Source organism: Crotalus tigris, unplaced genomic scaffold (genome assembly GCF_016545835.1).
Source record: "Crotalus tigris isolate CLP2741 ecotype Arizona unplaced genomic scaffold, ASM1654583v1 scf7180000018292.409768, whole genome shotgun sequence".
Taxonomy (NCBI): Eukaryota; Metazoa; Chordata; class Lepidosauria; order Squamata; family Viperidae; genus Crotalus; species Crotalus tigris.
The window spans coordinates 278065-301379 of record NW_024096926.1 but is presented as its reverse complement, the minus strand read 5'-3'; the positions used below and the strand labels follow the sequence as shown (position 1 = coordinate 301379).

Below are 23315 nucleotides of genomic sequence, written 5' to 3'. Positions count from 1 at the left end.
GAAGAGGGAGTCAAGCTATTCTCCAAAGCGCCTGAAGGCAGGACAAGAAGCAATGGATACAAAGGAGGTTGTATTGATGTTAAACTTGATTACAGCCGCGAGGCTGTTAGTTGGACAATATTGGAAGAAGGAATCTTTGCCTACATTGCAGGAATGGTTTTTTAAAGTAGCTTATCTGGCAGAAATGGCAAAGATTTCGGCTTTCTTAAAGCAACAAACGCAAGAGAAGTTTTTTGCTATCTGGGACAAATGGATAAAATTTATACAATTTAGATTGGGTATACAAAAATATTATATAGCTTTTTCATAAGTTTTATTTTTATATATCTTATAGATATCTTTTTTATATATATAAATATAAAGTTTTTAATTTAATTTTTATTTTTTTTTTATTATTTCTTAAGCCTATATTCTGCTCTGGGAAGCTCAGGGGGGGGGAAGGGAGGGTTTTTGGGAGGGGTGTGGGGTGGGGGTTTTTTTTTTATATGTATTGTTTAATTTTTTTTTCTTTTGTATATGTTGTTTTTTGTTCTGTATTGTTTTTGTTTTTTTTGTAAAATTTATAAAACTTTTAATAAAAAAAAAAAAAAAAAAAAGAAGCAATGGATGGAAACTGATCAAGGAGAGAAGCAACCTAGAACTAAGGAGAAACTTCCTGACCGTTAGAACAATTAACCAGTGGAACAACCTGCCTCCAGAAGCGGCGAATGCGCCAACACTGGAGGTTTTTAAGAAGAGACTGGACAGCCATTTGTCTGAAATGGTATAGGGTTTCCTGCCTGAGCAGGGGGTTGGACTAGATGACCTCCAAGGTTCTTTCCAACTCTATTGTTGTTGTTATTGTTGTTGCCTATATGGCCACATGATTTACATTCAGATGCTTAGCAACTGACTCATATTTATGACGGCTGCAGCGTCCTGGGGTCCTGTGATCCCCTTTTGCGACAAGCAAAGTTAATGAGGAAGCCAGGTTCACTTAACAACTTGTCACTTAACAACTGCAATGATTCGCTTAACAACGGTGGCAAGAAAAATGGTAAAATGGGCCAAAAGTCACTTAACAACTGTCTAGCTTAGTAACGGAAATTTGTTTGCTCAATTTGTGCTTGTGAGTCTAGGGTTACCTGCACTGTGTTCCTTGTGCAGAAAGTGTCTGAAAGTGCCATGGGTTTGCATTGGTCTAACTGAGAAGCTTCTAATCGCTTCGTCAGATAACCAAAAATAACAAGCAATACATTTAAGGGATGGTTGTTCATGGTTTGTCTTCAGAACTAGCTAGAGCTGAGCTTGCTTCTCAAGAGTGGAACAACTTAACCAGCTGCTGGTTTCAAGGAATTGTCAGTTTGCAGAAAGGAATTCTCGATGTGGTTTTTGTTGTTGTTGTTGTGCCTCATTTAGATTCTGGCCAGCATCTCACAAGCAGATTAAGTTGCTTCTCAGAAATCTTGCAGGCTTCTGTGTAAGCAAAAACCTTTCAGCTGTTGTGTGGATCAAGTGACCTCAATATTGCCACCGTTTTGGACAGCATCCTGTTTACCTTTCTGGACAGGCCAGAGCAGCAGCTCCACCCACAAGCAGAGGACAGTTATAGGCTGGTTTATTTTAGAATGGAGATACTTTTCGTTCTCTCTGGCTTTTGGAGTTGCTTGCAAGGGTTGCATCATGTGTTGACCTACCAATTTATGGGGGCATTTGTGGCCTCTTGAAATAATCATTCTTTAACAGATGCTTGCTGGATTTCGTTAAATGGTCTCCAGTAGGAGGCTAGGAGGGAAGCACAAAACTTCTGTTTGAAAGAGGTTCTGATAGAAAATTGGGTGTGATATGCTGCTGTGACTCAAAGCATTTTTTTTTTTCAAAAGGCAACTGGATGTTGTTCTTTCCTCGGAAGATGTTTCGCTTCTCATCCAAGAAGCTTCTTCAGTTCTGACTGAACAGTGGAGGATGGAAGGATTTGTATTCCTTGCAGTCATCTGGTCATTCGCACTCTCTCTGAGACCTGTTGAGGCCACTTGGAGGTTTATCTGTGCCCTCCAGGTTACTTGAATAGTGCAAATGGATGTGGAATTCAGGCCAATGGGAATTCACTATTCAGGAGGGCACTGATAAACCTCCAAGTGGCTTCAATAACTCTCAGAGAGAGCTCTAACAACCAGATGACTGCGAGGAATATAAATCCTTTCATCCTTCACCATTCAGTCAGAATTGAAGAAGCTTCTTGGATGAGAAGGAAAACATCTTCATGGAAAAACAAAGTCCAGTTGCCTTTTGAAAAAAAAAAAGCACCTTGGGTCAACTTTTGGGTGACTGAGAATCTCCATAGTCATGAAGCTTTGTGAGTTTCTTGTGCGAGCGACTCAGGTGTGAGCGACCCAATTTGTGAAGACCACAGGACGTTCATGCGGTGTCATGTAGTTCCAGACCAGAAACCTACGGTGGAGATTTCTTTCCAAGCATATATATCTGATTGGGTTAGGTCAGTGTTTCTCAACCTTGACAATTTTAAGGCATGTGGACTTCAACTCCCAGAATTCCACAGCCAGCATTGCTGGCTGTGGAATTCTGGGAGTTGAAGTCCACATGCCTTAAAATTGTCAAGGTTGAGAAACACTGGGTTAGGTGGACACCAACTAATCTTCAGTCTAGTATCAGCTTTTTTGAATTAAGATTCTTCTCTAGGAGATTTCGCATAATGCCCTGATTGTGTTCCCCCCCCCAGCTCCCTTAGATCAGTGGTTCTCAACTGTGGGTCGGGACCCCATTTGGGGTCGAACGACCATTTCACGGGGGTCGCCAAACAAGGCTGTCCGCCATTTTTTCCCCTTTTCTTTGGCCACGCCCCTGGCACCCGGTGATGTATAAGTGGTTGGGGGTCACCACAACATGGGGAACTGTATTATGGGGTCGCGGCATTAGAAAGGTTGAGAACCACTGCCTTAGATAGTCAACGTTCGACTTGGTAGGCTGACTTAATGATGCACTAAATGCCTCCTGTGAAACAGGAAACCCTGGATGGGTTTGTCTTTATTTATTTATTAGATTTTTATTTCACCTTGATTATTTTCATAAATAACTCAAAGTAGTGAAACACCCAATACTCTTTCGTCCTCCTATTTTCCACACAACGACAGCCTGCCCCACCCACTCCTGCCGAGTTGGCTTATGCTGAGAGAGAGGGACTGGCCCCCAAAGTCAGCCAGCTACTATTATGCCTAGGGCAGGACAAGAATACACAGACTTCTGGTGATTGGCGCAAAGTCACCCAGCCAGCTATCATTCCCAGGGTGGAACTAGAATTCACTGTCTCCTGATGATTGGCCCAATGTCACCCAGCTGGCTTTCATGCTAAGGCAGGATTAGAACTCCCTCTCTCCTGGTGATTGGCCTAAAGTCACCCAGCCGGCTTTCATGCCCAGGGTGGAACTAGAATTCACTGTCACCTGGTGATTGGTCCAAAGTCACTCAGCCAGCTTTCATGCTAAGGCAGGATTAGAACTCCCTCTCTCCTGGTGATTGGTCTAAAGTCACCCAGCCAGCTTTCATGCCCAGGGTGGAACTAGAATTCACCGTCTCCTGGTGATTGGCCCAAAGTCACTCAGCCAGCTTTCATGCCTAAGGCAGGATTAGAACTCACTGTCTCCTGGTGATTGGCGCAAAGTCACCCCAGAGTGGAACTAGAATTCACTGTCTCCTGGTGATTGGCCCAATGTCACCCAGCTGGCTTTCATGCTAAGGCAGGATTAGAACTCACTGTCTCCTGGTGGTTGGCCCAAAGTCACCCAGCCAGCTTTCATGCCCAGGGTGGAACTAGAATTCACTGTCACCTGGTGATTGGCCTAAAGTCACCCAGCCGGCTTTCATGCTAACACAGGATTAGAACTCAATGTCTCCTAGTGATTGGCCCAAAGTCACCCAGCCAGCTTTCATGCCCAGAGTGGAACTAGAATTCACTGTCTCCTGGTGGTTGGCTCAAAGTCACTCAGCCAGCTTTCATACCTAAGGCAGGATTAGAATTCACTGTCTTCTGGTGATTGGCCTAAAGTCACCCAGCCGGCTATCATGCCCAGGGTGGAACTAGAATTCACTGTCACCTGGTGATTGGCCTAAAGTCACCCAGCCGGCTTTCATGCCTAATTTGGGACTAGAACGCCAGTCTCCTGGTTTCCAGGCCATTCTTCTTAACCACTACATTAAAGTGGCTCTCAGACTTCTCTCTTTGCTTGGAAAAGATCCCAGACTCGGTCCTTGGAATCCTCTCCTTGCTGAAAATATTTCAGCATTCAGCTTCGATGCTGCTGAGTGGCTGCCAAACAAAGCAGGCAGATTGAGATTTATTATGTAGAGCGAAGGTTTCACTTGAGTTAAAGTAGCTTTATACACACAGCTTGCCTGGGATGAGATTAACGTATCTCTATCTGGCAGCTTCTACAATAGGGAGTCCTCAACTTAACAACAGTTCATTTAGTGACCGTTCCGTGTTCGAACACATTGAAAAAAATGGGTTATGACCATTTTTCACACTTAACGACCATTGCAGCATCCCCGTGGTTACGTCATCAAAATTCAGACACTCGGCAGCTGACTTCTTTTTACGACGGTTGCATTGTCCCGGGGTCAGGTGATCCCCTTTTGTGATCTTCTGACAAGCAGAGTCAATGGGGAAGCTGGATTCACTTAACAACTGTGTTACAGTTGTTAAGTAACAGCTGAAGCGATTTGCTTAATAACTGAGGCAAGAAAGGTCATAAAATGGGGCAAAACTCACAACAAATATTCTTACTTAGCAACAGAAATTTTGAGCTCAGTTGTGGTCGTAATGTTGAGGACTACCTATACAGAAAAGGTTCAAATCTTATTCTGGTTTGGGAGATATACATTCATTTGGGAGGGGGGTGTTGGGGGTTGAGGCTTTGATATATTGGAGAGGGCTACCCTCCATCTAATTATGACAAGAAAGCTTTAAATTTTCCAGGAAGAAAAATGAAGCCATTTGATATATTTTCAGATACTTCCCTTCCCCCAAATATTTATGCATTGCTGTTTCTAGTTGTTCCCTCTTTGCTTATATCTATGTAAATTATTGCCTCCAAATGGGATATCATTTTCTCTGCATTTTAGATCCTCTAAGTACCTAGTATTTTTTGTTGCTGTCTCCTGGGGGCAGGGGGGGGGGAATTTATGCGAAATATATTATTCCGCTCTTTTCTCTAATATCCTAGCTTTCAGAAACAAAGGTCTTCACGGCTTCATCGGTTCCAGCTGAGAACCACGTCGCTTCTGGCCAAAGGTATGTATTTTTCTATGTTGTGTCTCTAGTCTAGTGGCTAGTTTGGGATGCCATTTTCTCCGATGGAATTGTTGGCCCTATCCATAAATAGTATGATAATCACTTACAAATATACATGTAGACAGGAAGCAGTGAAACTTGGAAAGTTATGATCCTGGAAGGTATCTGCTGCAGCCTCCTGCTTGCTATAGAGCAGGGGTAGGCAACCTTGGCTCTTTTATGACTCGTGGATTTCAACTCCCAGAATTCCTGAGCCAGCCATGCTGAGGGGAAAGGGAGAGGTTTCCAAGCTGAGCCATGCTGGCTCAGGAATTCTGGGAGTTGAAGTCTACGAGTCATAAAAGAGCCAAGGTTGCCTACCCCGGTATAGAGGTAATCCTCAACTTACAACAGTTCGTTTAGCAACCGTTCAGAATTACAACAATGCTGAAAACAGTGACTTGACCATTTTACACACTTACAACCATTGCAGCATCCCCACGATCAGTTGATTTACATCAGATGCTTGACGGCTGGTTCTTATTTATGACGGTCGCCGTGTCCAGGGGTTGTATGATTCCCCTTTTGCGACCTACTGACAGGCAAAGTCAGTGGGGAAGCCAGATTCACTGAACCATCCGGGTTACTCGCTTATCAACTTCAGTGATTCGCTTAACAAATGTGGTAAGAAAAGTCGTAAAATTTCTCACTCGGCAACGTAAATTCTGAGCTCAGTCGTGGTCGTAAGTCAAGGACTACCTGTATTGTTCATTTGGGGCAGATGACTATCCAGCTTCTCTCTGATGACTCTCAGAGAAGGGGAACATATTGCATAGGTAGTCCTTGACTTACAACTGTTTGTTTAATGACCATCCAAAGTTAAAAATGGCATTGAAAATAGTGACTTCTCACCATTTGTCACGCAACCATTACAGCATCCCCGCGGTCACACGATCAAAATTTGGACGCTCGGCAACTGACTCATATTTATGACGGTTGCAGCGTCCCGGGGGGGTCATGTGATTTCCCCCTTTTGTGACCTTCTGACAAACAAAGTCCATGGGGAAACCAGATTCACTTAATAACCATGTTACATACTTAACAATTGCAGTGATTCACTGAACAGCTGTGGCAAGAAAGGGCGTAAAATGGGGCAAAACTCACTCAACAACCGTCTTGCTTAACAACAGAAATTCTGGGGTCAGTTGTGGTCATAAGTTGAGGACTACCTTTCGTTTATTTTCTTCTCAGATCAGGATGTGTTTCTCGTCAAATTTCATTCTGGTTTTTTTGGCCCAGTATTCATACGTATCTAGTAGATGTTCTCTCTGTGTTCAAAAATGGTTGGCTACTACCTTAAATCTCAATCATCTGCAAATTATATAGTTTTCCTTATAATTACTTCATCCAACTCATGATAAAAGGGTTGGCTTAAGTAGGGCCCAGGACAGAGCGCCTGGCCCTCCAATTCATGCTGCTGTCCAAGCTGATGTGGAGTGATTTATGACTGGCTGTCTAGGTGCAGACTAGGTGCAGTCATTCAGCCAGTGATAAATCCATCCATCCTTCTAGCTGTTAATTTACCATTTTATTAATGAGGCTATCGTGAGACACTTAGTCAAATGTGAGACACTTAGTCAAATGCTCTGCCGAGGTTCAAGGTACACTGTGTTCATGGGTTCCCCCAATCTATTAAGCTAGTAACTCTGTCAAAAAAAAATGGAGATAAAGTCAGTCAGGCTTGACTAATTGTGATATTCTTCTCTGGTGCTCACAAGCAGTGCTTTTTAATAATCTGTTCAAGGACCTTGCTGTTTATAGACCTCAAGCTGACAAGCCTGTCTTTTTTATTTATGCTTTCCTAATTTAAAGATGGGGATGGAATTGCTCTGATTCTTTAGAGTCTGCTTCCATCAGAGTTGCACTTGGAGCTCTGCTCTCTGAAAATGCAACACAAATGCTTCATTTCAAGGCCCCACCTGCACAGAAGTTGATTAAAATGTAGTGGTGTCACTTCAAAGTAGAGAAAAGCAAGGTTTTACACTAAGGCAAGAAAAACCAAATGTACAAGTACAGATTAGCTGAACCTTGGCTCAATATAGCAGTAACTGTGAAAAGGATTTTGGAGTCCTAGTAGACAGTCACTTAAATATGAGCCAACCGTGTGCTGCAGCCGTCAAAAAAGCCAATGCAGTCCTCGGCTGCATTAACAGGCTGCCATAAAGAAGAGGGAATCAAGCTATTTTCCAAAGCACCTGAAGGCAGGACAAGAAGCAACGGGTGGAAACTAATCAAGGAGAGAAGCAACCTAGAACTAAGGAGAAACTTCCTGACAGAACAATTAACCAGTGGAACAACCTGCCTCCAGAAGCAGTAAATGCTCCAACAATGGAAGTTTTTAAGAAGAGACTGGACAGCCAGTTGTCTGAAATGGTGTAGGGTTTCCTGCCTGAGCAGGGGGTTGGACTAGATGACCTCCAAGGTCCCTTCCAACTTTACTACTATTACGATTACTAAGATCACGTGAAGTTCTAGTATCTTTTTATAAGGCCTTGGTAAGACCACACTAGGAATATTGCATCCAGTTTTGGTCACCCCATTATAAAAAAGATGTTGAGCCTCTGGAAAGAGTGCAGAGAAGAGCAACAAAGATGATGAGGGGACTGGAGGCTAAAACATATAAAGAAAGGTTGCTGGAATTGGGTATATCTAGTTTAAAGAAAAGGAGTGGGAGTAACATGATGGCAGTCTTCCAATATCTCAGGGGTTGCCCCAAAGAAGAGGGGTCAGCTTTTTCTCCAAAGCACCTGAAGGCAGGACAAGAAGCAACGGATGAAAACTAATCAAGAAGAGAAGCAACCTGGAACTAAGGAGAAATTTCCTGACAGTTAGAATAATTAATCAGTGGAACAACCTGTACTTTAATTTCTTCTGGCCTCTCCTTTAGGATTCTCCCATCCCCTAATTTTCTTCCTTTTTTATACCTAGCATTGACCTGGTGACGCTGCTCCAGAATCCTGGTGGCCCAAATCAAGACCTGGAGGCCACCTCCTTTGATGCTTCTCAGCAGCAGAACAACTTCAGCCAGGCGCTCATCTTCACCAATTCCCAGCACAATCCTCAAATGGCCTTGGGAACAAGCAATCCAAGCACTGTGAACACTTACTCTGCACAAAGTCTGGTAACGCCCGTCCTTCGGGTTACTCAGAATGCACAGTCAAAGATCTTCCTGCGAATCTGGAAAAAAAAAAAACAAAATTGGACGGCTTTGAACTGCGACGGGGTTGGGGAACTCTAGTTGCTTTTTGGAAAGGATAATTGTGGGGTCCTTGGTGCCCTCTGAGGTTCTTGATGCGCTCCGAGCTGGGTGGTTCTCTTGCAGACGTTTCATTACCAAATGAGGTAACGTCCTCAGTGCGCTTTGGGTGCTGTGTAGCTGATAATAAAAACGTCTGCAAGGACACCATTAAGCTCAGAGAGCACCAAGCGCCCGACGATCCTCCTCCTCGTCGTCCACTCTGCAAACCCCCTCCCTCTTAGCACTGATGATGTTTCCTAGTTCAGGGGACTAGGGAACGTCATATCCCAACTTTTTGGTTCCAGGAACTGGCTGCTTCAGTGGTTTCAGCAGGAAGGGGGGGGGGATGGTTTTGCAGACACAACCTACAGTAGGGGAAAACATTATTTGATCCCCTGCTGATTTTGTACGTTTGTTCGTTGACAAAGAAACGATCAGTCTATGATTTTAATGGTAGGTTTATTTTAACAGTGAGAGAAAGAATAACAACAACAACAAAAAAAATCCAGAAAAATGCATTTCAAAAAAGTTATAAATTGATTTGCATTTTAATGAGTGTAATAAGTATTTGACCCCTTCGCAAAACATGACTTAGTACTTGTTGGCAAAACCCTTGTTGGCAATCACAGAGGTCAGACGTTTCCTGTAGTTGGGCACCAGGTTTGCACACATCTCAGGAGGGATTTTGTCCCATTCCTATTTGCAGATCCTCTCCAAGTCATGAAGGTTTTGAGGCTGACATTTGGCAGCTCAAACTTTCAGATCCCTCCACAGATTTTCTATGGGATTAAGGTCTGGAGACTGGCTAGGCCACTCCAGGATCTTAACGTGCTGCTTCTTGAACCACTTCTTTGTTGCCTTGGTTGTGTGTTTTGGGTCATTGCCATGCTGGAATACCCATCCACGACCCATTTTCAATGCCCTGGATGAGGGAAGGAGGTTCTCACCCAAGATTTGACGGTACATGGCCCCGTCCATTGTCCCTTTGATGCGGTGAAGTTGTCCTGTCCCCTTAGCAGAAAAACACCCCCAAATATAATGTTTCCACCTCCATGTTTGACGGTGGGTGATGGTGTTCTTGGGGTCACAGGCATTCCTCCTCCTCCAAACACGGCGAGTTGAGTTGATGCCAAAGAGCTTGATTTTGGTCTCATCTGACCTCAACACTTTCACCCAGTTCTCCTCTGAATCATTCAGATGTTCATTGGCAAACTTCAGATGGGCCTGTACATGTGCTTTCTTGAGCAGAGGGACCTTGCGGGTGCTGCAGGATTTCAGTCCTTTACAGTGTAGTGTGTTACCAATTGTTTTCTTGGTGACTATGGTCCCAGCTGCCTTGAGATCATCGACAAGATCCTCCCATGTAGTTCTGGGCTGATTCCTCACCATTCTCATGATCATTGAAACTCCACGAGGTGAGATCTTGCATGGAGCCCCAGACTGAGGGAGATTGACAGTTATTTTGTGTTTCTTTCATTTGCGAATAATCGCACCCAACTCTTGTCACCATCTCACCAAACTGCCTGGCGATAGTCTTGTAGCCCATTCCAGCCTTGTGTAAGTCTACAATCTTGTCCCTGACATCCTTGGACAGCTCTTTGGTCTTGGCCAGGGTGGAGAGTTTAGAATCTGATTGGTTGATTGCTTCTGTGGACAAGGTGTCTTTTATATAGGTAACAAGCAGAGATTAGGATCTCAGCTCGGTACCTGTATAAAAGACACCTGGGAGCCAGAAATCTTGCTGATTGATAGGGGATCAAATACTTATTTCACTCATTAAAATGCAAATCAATTTATAACTTTTTTGAAATGCTTTTTTCTGGATTTTTTTTTGTTATTATTCTGTCTCTCGCTGTTAAAATAAACCTACCATTAAAATTATAGACTGATCGTTTCTTTGTCAGTGGACAAATGTACAAAATCAGCAGGGGATCAAATAATCCCCCCCCCACTGTATATTCTGTGCATGAACAAATGAAGTTTCGCATACTTGCCCACTGTTTCAGCGGCCAGGTTTCCAATGGGCTGCGACCCCATAGCAGTCCACGCCCGGAGGTTGGGGATCCTTGCCCTAGTTGCTTAATGAAACATTTGCAAAAAAACAACCATGCTCAGGGAGCACCAAGGACCCCACAGTCCTCCTCCTCCTCTTCCTCTCCAGAAACGCCACTCCCTCGTAGCAGTGATGATGTTACCTAGTTGGGTTGTGAAATGTCTGCAAGAAAACAACCAAGCACAGAGTACTAAGGACTCCATAGTCCTCCTCCTCCTCTTCCTCCTCCTCCTCCTCGAAATCCCACCCTCTTCTAACAATGATGATGTTACCTAGTTGGGTCATGAAATATCTGCAAGAAAACAGCCAAGATCAGAAAGCACTAAGGACCCCATAGTTCAAGCCTGAACTATAAATATTCCTTTCCATCCATAATGGCTAACCTTTGTATCTGTAACCTTCCAGGGAGGCTGTGCTGCAGCACAGCTTACTGACTCCTTCCAGCTGGAAGCTGGAGTGAGCTAGTTAAGGTGATTCTTGTGAGGAGCACAAATCACGCCCTGTGCATAATAATTACTACAAATTTGCCTTGTTGGTGACATAACTAGTAGTTTCAGGCTGGAAGACTTAGATGTGGGTTTCTTTCCAATTACATAACTAACTGCTTTTTGTGGAAATCAACTATTCCTGAGCCTTTTAATCTAGGTTTAATAAATATATTTTTTTATTATTGGTGATATCTAATTCATATCTAATTCATAATATAAAATGCATTAATATAATACTAGAACAGTGGTTCTCAACCTTTCTAATGCCGCGACTCCATAATACAGTTCCCCATGTTGTGGTGACCCCCAACCACTTATACATCATCGGGTGCCAGGGGCGTGGCCAAAGAAAAGGGGGAAAAAATGGCGGTCAGCCTTGTTTGGCGACCCCCGTGAAATGGTCGTTCGACCCCAAATGGGGTCTCGACCCACAGGTTGAGAATCACTGTACTAGAACTAAGGAGAAATTTTCTGACAGAACAATTAGTGGAACGACTTGCCTTCAGAAGGTGTGGGGTGCTCCAACACTGGAAGTTTCTAAGAAGAGATTGGGCAACCAATTTTTTGAAATGGTATAAGGTTCTCCCGCTTGAAGAGGGGGTTGGACTAGAAGACCTCCAAGGTCCCTTCCAACTCTGTTATCCTGCATTCCATATTCTAATTCTATAGTATCTTAATACGGGCAGTGTGGATGTTATTCGGCGTCTGACATTTGCTGCTTTCTTTTTTTTTTTTTTTTTCTAGTCTTCAGTGCTCAGTTCTGGAATCAGAGAACTCAGCTCTTCAAAGTTAGCCAACTCCACTGGTTCTCAGATTTTGGAGCCTCTGAAATCTCCAGGTTTGGGCCAGTTCGCCTCACAGGGTCCTCTCAACACAACCTCTCCAGTGTCCACAACGCCAACCTCATCCTGGGATGTCAAACCTTCGACTTCACAGCCGTCAATCCTCAGCCATTTTGGTAAGCGTTCAGTCTTATCAAAGCAAGTTAATGGAACACCCGTGCCTCCAAATGTTTTTTTTTTTTTAACCGCACATTTTGTTGGAACATAATGTAACGTCGTCTGACGAAGCATTCCTTTGGGGTTTTCAGATCCCACAGTGTATTGTTATGGATTTATAATGGTTAATCTTCAATTCAATTCACATTCTGAGACTGGTAAAAACTTCACAGTTCAAATCCTACCCAAGGACCTAGGAGCTGTTAAGTAACGTCTGAATATTTAGGCAGTTCCAGGTAGGGTGGTTTTTGCAAAGTCTGAATATTCAGGTCTAATAAGTTCAGGATTTCCACGTATCTAGGCAGCCCTTTGGATGTTGGTCCACAGGCTCCTATTATTTATTTATTTATTTATTTATGAGACTTGTATACCACTTTAAGTGCAAGCACACTCTAAGCAGTGTACACCAGTAAGCAATGTGTATATATATATACATTGCCCCCAACAATCTGGGTCCTCATTTTACTACCCCGGAAGGATGGAAGGCTGAGTCAACCTTGAGCCGGTGAGATTTGAACCGCTGACCTGCTGAACACAGTCAGCTAAAGTGGCCTGCAGTACTGCACTCTAAGTGCTGCGCCACCTCGGCTCTTCTTAACTACTGTTGGCACAACCTTTGATTTCTTTCCTCCACAATCGTTCAGCTTCAACTTTCAAATTGTGATATTTCGTTAATTTTTCTAGCTGTTTCTCTTCAATCCGTGCATCACCTGGTAATGAATTGTTGTTGTTGTGATTATTATGATCATTAAATGCATATGTCCCCTATCTCACCATGGGGCTACTGTAGGGCTTTTTCTATTCTACTCTGATTATTATTATTAATTATTATTGAGTTTATATGGCTGCCCAATTCATACATAAGTGACTCCACGTGTCTTACCCCATTTAAAAAAATAAAAGACTGATCATGTAATAAATCCATTAAAAAAACACGCTCCTCTTCATGACCTGTTTTCCTTGTTGCCTTCTGGGAGGAGGCTTCATGGTATCCAAAGCAAAACATCCAGATTCACCTCGTATTTATGATGGTTGCAGTGTCATAAATGTAAAAAGTCACTTTCTTCTGTGCCGTTGAAACTTTGAGTGGCCGCTAAATGAACTGTTGTAATTCAAGGACTACCTGTATATACTGTATCTACCCATACCCATACATAATATACATATAAACACGTTATATATACACACACACAAGCACCCGCACCTTTTGTGATGACCCAGGGCACAGCACAGAGGCAACACAGTCAGCTGGCAGTTCAAGCCACCCCTTTATTGCTCCAAATGTTCCTCAAATGCTCCCATGTTTCGGGCAAGTCCCAGAACAAGTACCCCCCAACACACACAACACACCTTCAATAATTCAGCTTTTGTTCCCGGCAAATGCCCCTCCCCACAGCGTCTCCTTAAGTCTCAGTCCCCAGATGTGCCTTGTGGAGAGGGGCGGGGCGCTCTCCTGTTCCCTCCTCTCCATTCTCCATGCTCTAGGACAGTGGTTCTCAACCTGTGGGTCGGGACCCCATTTGGGGTCGAACGACCATTTCACGGGGGTCGCCAAACAACGCAGTCCGCCATTTTTTTCCCCTTTTCCTTAGCTGTGCTACTCCCTTTTATTCTATTGGCTTTTGAAAGCCAATAGAATAGACTCTCTTGAATAGAGTCTAATTCTATTGGCTTTCAAAAGCCAATAGGAATTGTCCAGGCTGTCTCTGCCCTGCTGAGCCCGCCAAAAGTCCCATTCTGCAAACGGTGCTGCACCAGTTGAGTAGTCCTCGACTTACGACCGGTTGGGGGTTGCGGCATTAAAAAAGTTGAGAACCACTGCTCTAGGATCAGGATGGGGTGGCCTTTGCTCATTGCCTGATCTCTGTCTCTCATGTTCATCCTGCCCCTGTTCCTCCTTGCCTTCAAGCTGTCCCAATCTTGAAAGCCCAGGCCTACCTCAGCCTGCTCCTCCCCATATTCCTCCAAGCCAACGGTGCCTCTCTCGGCTCCAGTTCCAGCTCATCTTCCTCAGCAGATTCAGGCTCCGAAGGTGTCCATCCATACATGTATAAATATATAAACATTAATCACTGTCCATTTTGAACACATAGTGGAAAGAGGAAGCTTTAGGGTTCACGAGGTTGATGCTATGTGGAACAAAACTGTGACTGAATCTGGATGTTCTCCTTCAGGTACCACGAAGCCCCCCCCCCTCCTCCCAGCAGGTAACAAGGAAAACAGGCCGTGAAGAGGATGCGTAGCATCCCAGACAATCCTGTGGACTCTGGTCAAACAGCACTTAACATACCATGTTCCTAGGTGCAGGTGCCATGCACAAGAAGGTTGCTTACTGCCTTTGTTTCCCTAAGGCAGGGGTGGGGAATGGATGGTCACTTTTACGACTTGTGGACTTCAGCTACCAAAACCCTTGAGCCAGCCATGTTTTGCTGAGCCATGCTGGCTCAGGAATGCTGGGAGTTGAAGTCCACACAAGTCATGAAAGGGCCGTCGTCCCCCACCCCTGCTCTTTCAGGTGCTGTTCACGTGAGGGTTGGTGATGGTTTTCCGTGTTTTCCTTTTCTCGCGAACCCTGCCCAGACTTCAAATCCCAGCCTGAGCCGTCGCCGGTCCTAAGTCAGCTGACCCAGCGGCAGCAGCAACCTCCGCCGGCAGCCTCTGCCCCACCACCTGGATTGGAATATTTTGCTCCCCAGAAAGTCCGGGAGCCCTTGCCCGTGGACAGCTGTGCGGCTGGCAGCAAAACCTTGCCCCTCTCCAACGTTTCTCCTGAAAGTCAAGGGGTGCCAGCCCATCCGACGCAGCAGAAGCCGAACAAGCCGCCTAAACGGAGAACGCCCCCCGTTTCAAAAGTGAGTAATTTGCGCAAGCAGTCAAGAGATAGTAATGGAGTTTCTTCTGATAAGCGGTTGAGCTGGACGCAAATGAAGAGAGCCTGTGCCAGGTCCGCCATCTTCAGCACTCGTCACTTCATTGGCATCCTGCCGTAAAATGCAGGCTGATTTGAGGACTGGGCCGTGAGTACGGAATGTGGAATTCCCCCAAAGAGGTGCCAAACCTCAAAAGACGTTCCCAAAAGATGTAATTTGAATGTCATTGGACAATGACAGACCGGTCAAGGGGGAGGGCAGGGAAGAGGGAAAAACACAGGTTTTACACGGAAATATTCAGTTCCAGCTTTGCTTAGGCCAGGGGTGTCAAACTCAATTTCATTGAGGGCCGCATCAGCATTGCGGTTGCCCTCGGGGGGGTGTGGCCTACTGGGTGGGCGTGGATGGAGTGGGTGTGGCCTACTGGGTGGGCATGGCCAGCTTTACATCATTCGCGTCAAGGGTGCCTGTGGGGGCCTGGGCAGGAGTGGGACAGATCTGAGGGTCTCTGGCAGAAGGGGGTGGGACCGGGGCAAGCACCAAGGCATGGTCCATTCCTTCATTCCTCACAAAGAGTGACACCTTCCCAGCATGCACCCAGGAAGCGGAGCTGACGCGGCAGGGGCTGGTTCCTCGCTGTTTCTAGACGACCTTGTGGAGCTAAGACTGAATGTGTTTCAGCATAGATGGCCACCACAAAAATTGTACATTGGCTCCCGGCCGGCCTGAGCCAGGGCAAGGCAGAGGGGGCCGTTCCCTCACTGTTTCCAGGATGGCTTTGTGGGCCACATGAAACCACTTTGCGAGCCGCATCCGGCCCCCGGGCCTTGTGTTTGACATGTCTGACTTAGGTGGTAACCACTTGACCTTTCGTTTCAAAAATGGAGTCGAGGATTTTTCTTTCCTAACTACTCAAGGGGAGACAAGCCTGACTATTTATTTATTTATTTATGAGACTTATATACCGCTTTAAGTGCAAGCACTCTCTAAGCGGCGTGTATATATATATATATACACACACACACACACACACATACACACACACACACACACACACACACACACACACACTGCCCCCAGCAATCTGGGTCCTCATTTTATCTACCCCGGAAGGATGGAAGGCTGAGTCAACCTTGAGCTGGTGAGATTTGAACCGCTGACCTGCTGAACACAGTCAGCTAAAGTGGCCTGCAGTACTGCACTCTAACTGCTGCGCCACCTCGGTTATCTATCCCATTTTACTGGATTATCTGAGTGTCCCTAAGGTTGCCCAAAGGGACAATGATTTAAAGATACCCTGTTCTTTATTAGGGGGGAAAGCTGCTGGTCCATGGACCTGGGGTTGGGGGACCCCTGATTTAGAAGACCCAAGTTGAGGCAGGTCTGACAGATCCTTTCCAAGGACAGATGATAAATGCATTAAACAGAAAATGAGAAACGTTCCTTTTCCCAGCTGGCATTCCTGATTACAATCTGCTATGTGACTTTTTTTCAGATCCCTTCTTCTGCGGTGGAAATGCCTGGGTCGACTGACGTTTCGGGGCTAAACGTGCAATTTGGGGCACTTGAATTTGGGCTGGAACCTGCAGTTTCAGAGTTTGGATCTGCTTCAAGCTATGAAAGCAGCCCGGCACCCAACAATATCCTGTACACCCAGCCTGTAAAGTAAGTGTATTTCTGTCTAAGGATGGGGTGGGGGTGACAAGGAGAGACCAGTGTCCTCATCAGATGAGGTCATTTGAGCAGTGGTGGTGTTAGGATGACCTCTCCTGGGCTCTGACACAGAGCCTATTTGAAACCGGATGATTTGAGAAGCAGAAACGTAAGGCTGAAGCTTCCCTCTTAGTTCCTGGAATGACCTACCTAGGAAGTCAGGATAGCAGGAAGGTTAAGAACCTCAGAAGTTTTGGGGACATCCAGTTCCATTTCCTCTTGGATGATGCTGGCTTCAAGCATGACTTACCCAAGCTGACAGATTGGGAAGAAGAAAGCAGCAGAGGAAAACAGTTTCCTAATACTGATGGTGTTACTTAGTTGGGTAATCAGATGTCTGCCAAGCAGTCAGCATGATCAGCCAGAGGTTTTTAGGAAGCTCATAAAACAGGGGTTGTTGAATGGAAGAAGGCCTCCCTTGTCCCTAATCTCTGCATTGCCCTTAACCTAGATGATGGGTAAACCATCTTGGCTAATAGATCTGGAGTTAACCAATCCTCCTCTGATTCTAATGAGACCTTTTCAGTTCCACAACTTGTAACTCTCCCGAGCCTTGAGAATCCACCAAATAAACATGTTCATTGCAATCCCAGTGGAAAATGTACACGGGAAGAACCATCATAAAAAATACAGGTAGTCCTTGAATTGCGACCACAGTTGACCCCCAAATATTTGTTGTTAAGTGAGCTTTGCCCCATTTTACGACCTTTCTTGCCACTGTTGTTAAGTCAGTCGCATGGTTGCTAAGCAAATCCCCATTGACTTTGCTTGTCAGAAGGTTGCAAAAAAAGAGGATCACGTGACTCTAGGACGCTGTGACCCGTCATAAATGTGAGTCAGTTGTCATGCATCCAAATGTAAATCATGTGACACTGGGGATGCCACAACATTCACAAATGCGAAAAACGGTCAAAAGTTGCTTTTTTCAGTGCTCTTGTAACTTTGAACGGTCATTAAACGAACTGTCGTTAAGTCAAGGACTACCTGTATACCTATTTTCACTTCTGTGTAACTTTGTTTCATGTTCTGAATGTGATGTTGAACATGGCATAGCCACAGAGAAAGAACATGGTTAACAACTAAACGTTTATTTATTAATTAAATTTATATGCCCTCCGGAATCACCTTATCCGTGAAAAGGGCAGGATATAAATTCAATAAATAAATGGCCGAGTTTCCTTGAGATCTTGACTCTGCCTCAGCTCTGGCAGGACTTGAACTTCCTGTAAGGCCGCTTGATCTTTAGGTTGTAGAAATGTTTGTCAATTATTCTTTTTCCCCCTGTTAATGTACAGGTGGTCCTCAGCTTAACGACCACATTTGAGCCCAACATTTCTGTTGCTAAGCGAAATATTTGCTAGGTGAAATTTGCCCCATTTTTACCACCTTTCTTTTCACGGTTGTTAAATGAAATCACTGCAGTTGTCAAACTCAGTCGCACGGTTGTTTTAGCGAATCTGGCTTCCCCATTGACTTTGCATGTCACAAGGTCACAAAAGGGGATCACATGACCCCGGGACACTGCAACCGTCGTAAATACGAGTCAGTTTCCAAGCATCTGAATGTAAATCACGTGGCCGTGGGGATGCTGCAGTGGTTGTAAGTGTGAAAAAGTGGTCCTAAGTCACTTTTTTCGATGCCGCTGTAACTTTGAATGGCCAATAAATGAACTGTTGTAAGTTGAGGACTGCCTGTATTCCCGGCTGGGTGTCCCGCTTAGCATAGCTGGTGAGCTGCCTAGTGAATCCTGAATAAACCTTGACCAAGACAATACATGGCTTTTACTTTTCCAGTGAACCTTTGAATACCTCTTTGCCAATGTCCAATACAGTGCAGGAGTCCGCCTACTCCACCCCTGTCATCACATCCAGCCTGACCTGCTCTGTCCAGAGCACTAGCCTTGTAACGGCCTCCTCCTCCTCCTCTTACGACCCTGCCTCTCCGCATAACAGGATGACATACCAAAGTTCGGTGCCTCCATCAGAACCTGTCTCGGTGGCGGTCATGGTGAGTATAGCAATAGCAGTTAGCAATAGCACTTATGTACCGCTTCACAAGACCAGGATTCACGAGCATGAGCTGGCCATCGTTCACAACTATGGGCACATTTGGCCAGCTGCAACCATATGACCTTGCGGAGGCTACCACCAAGGGCAGCCGACTACTTAAGGAGGCCTGGCTATCTGACGGACACTCGATCAGTCGCCACATAGATCTACTGCCTACTTATCAGGCATTAAGGGAGTGGGAGGAGCAACGTAACAACTTGCGACGAAGGCAACGAGCGCCGGCCATGCAGGATCGGATTGGCTGGCCCATGCGACAAAGAACTACAACTGCCGAAAGGAAGGAATCCCCAGTGCATCCTGTGCAGAGGGGGGGACAGGGCGCAGCCCAAAGGAGGGGTGGCCATAGGACAGGAGGCATCAGGGAACCAACCCACAGCAACAGGCACTCGGACACGAACCAGGCAGACAAAGAGAGCAACCATAAAGGAGGAAATGATCCCTGAGTTTAAGAACACACAGACTGGTGCAGGACAGCTAGAAACAATATGGCCAATTGAGGCGGGCAGACCGGTAACTCGCTCCATGAGCAGAGCGCAAAAACGGCCAAGCTCCCAAAAGGTTTTGTGACTGACAAAGAGTTAGTGGGAGACTAACTAGTATATGTGTGTGTGTGTGTGTGTGTGTGTGTGTATACATACATACATACATATATGCTTCTAATCTCATTAAAACATGAATCCTGGGTAGAGTCATATATATTTATGTTTATATTTATATATGTTTTCTGAGGTTTTCGCAGGTGTTTGTATGTAGGTCTTTAGTTATTCGGGTTTTCTCCTGCGTCAAATTGGAAGTGTCTTGGCGACGTTTCGACGAAGTCTCATTTGTCATCTTCAGGCTGGTGTTTTCGGCTTTGTGCTCCTAGAAGCACGAAGCCGAAAACACCAGGCTGGAGATGACGAATGAGACTTTGTCGAAACGTCGCCAAGACACTTCCAATTTGACGCAGGAGAAAACCCGAATAACTAAAGACTTACGTGTGTGTGTGTGTGTGTGTGTGTGTGTGTGTGTGTGTGTGTGTATTTAGGAGAGAGACATTTGCTGCTACCTAGATTGAACTCTCAGCCTTCTGAGTGGGAGGCGAGGGTCTTCACCACTAGGCCACCATGCCGCTTTTACATATGAATACCATGAGTTTCAAAATAAACCTGCAGAAAAATGATGCATCTTTGGCATCCTTGGCAAATTAACCAATCAAATACTCAGTTCTAAACCACTGAGTGCAGTCTCTTTCCCTTCCTGGCTCATGAGGGTGTGGCAGCCCAGAAGCCCACCCAGGAGAGCTCTGATAATAATAAAAGATGCTGGAGGATGCATTTTCCTTCTAGGATTAATTATCAGCAGCCAAGCAGTCAAAAATGCTCCTGCCCAATAAACAAACAGTTGGGCTGCAGTGAAGGCCCCAATTTAAGTGCTTGATTGATTTGTACCCTCCAAAATAATAATATGTTCAGGCAGAATCTATCCATGCAATCATTTAAAGCAGCGGTTCTCAACCTATGGGTCGTGACCCCATTTGGGGTCGATCAACCATTTCACGGGGGTCGCCAAGCAAGGCTGTCCGCCATTTTTTTCCCCTTTTCCGGCGGATGCCTTACCTCCCTTGGGCTGGGCCAGCTGGTGGCCCAGCCGGTGGTCGGCCTGCTCCGTCTCTGCTGCTTGCCAGCTACACCTCGGCCGGCAGAGGGGGGCGGCACCTCGCATGCGCAGCGCTCCCGGGCAGGCAAAGTCCTCGACTTATCACCGCTTGGGTAGTCCTTGACTTATAACCGGTTTAGTCCTCGACTTATGACCGGTTTAGTCCTTGACTTACGACCAATTGGGGGTCGCGGCATTAAAAAGGTTGAGAACCACTGATTTAGAGTCAATTCTGCCTTAATGGCACTTAATCTATCAAATCTATTTTGATTTATTTTGTTTTTCCACATGCCGAGGAGAAACTTGACAGGCAAGGCAGGAATTTAGGGCTTTTCCCACCGTAATTCTTAGCAGTTGGTATTTAGGTTCTTGACCTTTAATTGTGTAATTAGTTCTCAGATTTGGGGAGAAAGAGCTACGGATAATCCTTTCCTGAATCTAAATTGGCAGCCACCTTCATGCCCACAATTGTTTTCTGTGTTGTTAAGGTATTTTGTTTGTAATGGATCAAATCGGATCTCCCCATCTTGCGCGTCAATCAAGTTTTAAAACTCTGGAGAATAGGAGAAAATCTCCATATTTTATACCCTGGCGATTAATTTTTAATGGTGGTCCTTGAGTTACCACCGTAATGGGGCCTGCCCATTGCAGTCGTAAACTGTTGTCAAGCTGGTTGTCATTTACACTAGTAAATTGTGACAGTTGTCAAGCAGATCCTCAAGTTAATGACCACAGTGGAGCCTCCCAGTACGATCGTAAATTGTGATGGTTGTCAAGAGGGTTGTTAAAGCTTGTTTTGCAATGATGGTTAAGCAAATACTGCAGTCATTAAGTCACTCCATATTCACTAAGGGACGGTTTTGCTAAAAAGACAGAAATAAATGGCTGCTTTCCAGCTCAACCATCATAAAACACCATTACATGATTGTAAGATGTAGGAAATGCCCGGTTGCTGAGCACCTGAAATGTGGTCATGTGACCATGGGGAGGGGGGGGGTCACCCTGACCATCAGAACTTCAAACCCAGGTCATAATTCCCTCCCATCAGTGCATTGTAACATTGAATGGTTGCTAAGTGACCAGTTATAAATCGAGGACCTGTACATTAGCTAAAATGGTAATTAAACTTTTGGAAGGGAATTAACATTGAACATATGAGGATGTATTTGTATTTTTTGCTTTAGTTCTGGGTTAAAAATGCCGCTAATTCCTTTCTTTGACTTTCAGAATGGACACAACGGTGTTCGAATGCAGCCAGCTCTTGACAGTAAGTAGATGAAATCTTAGCTCTCTGCACTTAAAAGTTTTTAATGGCTTCTGCATGTCATCCATCCCTGTGTTTTTTTCCTTGTATTGCCAAACAAGTGGGCTGATTTGCTGCCCAAATCCCTCCCCACTCCTCAATACATTACAGTTCCATGTATCCATTTACTTATTTTTTCCTCAACACCTAGTTGCATTACTTTAAAAATATTAAAAGCTCATTGTGAAGACTGCCTGAAGCTGACTTTTTCAGGGTATGAGATGGAATCCTATAGCAGAAACACATCTTCTTAAAAAAAAAAAAAAAGTTCTTATTGGCAAAAATTATTGGATATATTTCTATTTTTCTTTCCCCACCTGTTTCTGCTGCCCAAACAAAATTCACTCCATGGTCCTGTTGGGGCAGCTTCAGCCCTTCTCTGAATACCATTTCCCAACTTTGCAGCTACTTCGACCGTTCCCACGTCAAAGCTGGAAACCTCTCCTCCATCACTACCCGCCAAAGGTCCTTCGTTGCCGAGCACCACGGCATCCACCTCTTTGCTTCTGCCTTCAGCACCTTCTCACACGGCAGCACTTCCATCAAGTGACTTGGCCAACAACTCCCTCTCTCAGTTAAGCAGGTACGGTAGAAGATTGGGGGTGGGGGGGGAGGTTTTGTGAGCAGTCGTCGGGCTTCAAAAACCTAAGAAATACACGTTGTGATTATTCCTAGCAGATTCCTTTATTGTTCCTCAGCTGTAGACAGAATCTTGCCAAATTAAAGCATCTAGTACATATACCTTGAGAAGTATTAGCGAGAGCCGTCTTCAACCTCTTTCTCTCACATAAACTGCATTGTCTCTTGGTGCTCTGGAATGCAGTCTCTCGTTTCTGGAGATCTGAAGAAAGGGAAGGAAAGGGAAGGGGAAGGAAGGAAGGAAGGAAGGAAGGAAAGAAGGAAGGAAGGAAGGAAGGAAGGAAGGAAGGAAGGAAGGAAGGAGCTCTCAAAAACCAAGAACTACACAGTGTGCTTATTCCTAGAACTACACATTGTGGTTATTGTTCCTCACCTGTAGACAGCATCTTGCCAAACTAAAGCATGCTGCACCCCCCATAAGGCAAATAGTCTGGGAAATTAGGGAAGAGCCATCTTTAGCTTCTTTCTCTCACAAAAATTATCTAAACTGCATTGTCTCTTGCTCCTCCTTCCGAGAATCCAGGCCACATTCCATCACATCATTAGCTATGGAGCAGAGAGTGTCATGAAGATCTTGATAAGTTAGCTTATTTCATTGTTAAGTGTTCCATCCTGCTAAGACTCAGGATGAGGAATGAATCAGAATTGCCTTCTTTTTTGGGCTGGGCTGGCCCTGGTGAGAAGAACAAGGAAGAAGATGATCTTAGCAGCTTCTTCAGCCTAGGGGCACCCAGAATCCCCAGTAACTGGAAGTGCCATTTGGCTAGGGAAATTCTGACAACTAAAGCAGTTGGATGACTTCAGGCCAGTCACTAGGAGACTGTAAGTTCTAGTCCTGCCTTAGACATGAAAGCCAGCTGAGGAACTTTGGGGCCAGTTATCAAGAGACAATGACTTCTATTCCTGTCTTAGCAATAAAAGCCATCTGGATGACTTTGGCCCAATCACCAGAAGACAGTGAGTTCTAGTCCCACCTTAGT

At 45.1% G+C, this 23315-nt stretch overlaps 1 protein-coding gene across 3 annotated transcripts in view; it reads left to right on the top strand.

Annotated features, from left to right (window-relative positions):
• Positions 1-23315, top strand: part of UBAP2 (ubiquitin associated protein 2) — a 130947-nt gene that overhangs the window by 64531 nt on the left and 43101 nt on the right. For all 3 annotated transcript variants that reach the window (XM_039349540.1, XM_039349541.1, XM_039349542.1), the window contains exons 10-17: positions 5220-5287; positions 8255-8447; positions 11850-12063; positions 14684-14955; positions 16469-16638; positions 18480-18693; positions 21621-21660; positions 22102-22279. In XM_039349540.1, the coding sequence (XP_039205474.1) occupies positions 5220-5287; positions 8255-8447; positions 11850-12063; positions 14684-14955; positions 16469-16638; positions 18480-18693; positions 21621-21660; positions 22102-22279 (1349 nt within the window). The remainder of the gene's footprint in view (positions 1-5219; positions 5288-8254; positions 8448-11849; positions 12064-14683; positions 14956-16468; positions 16639-18479; positions 18694-21620; positions 21661-22101; positions 22280-23315) is intronic.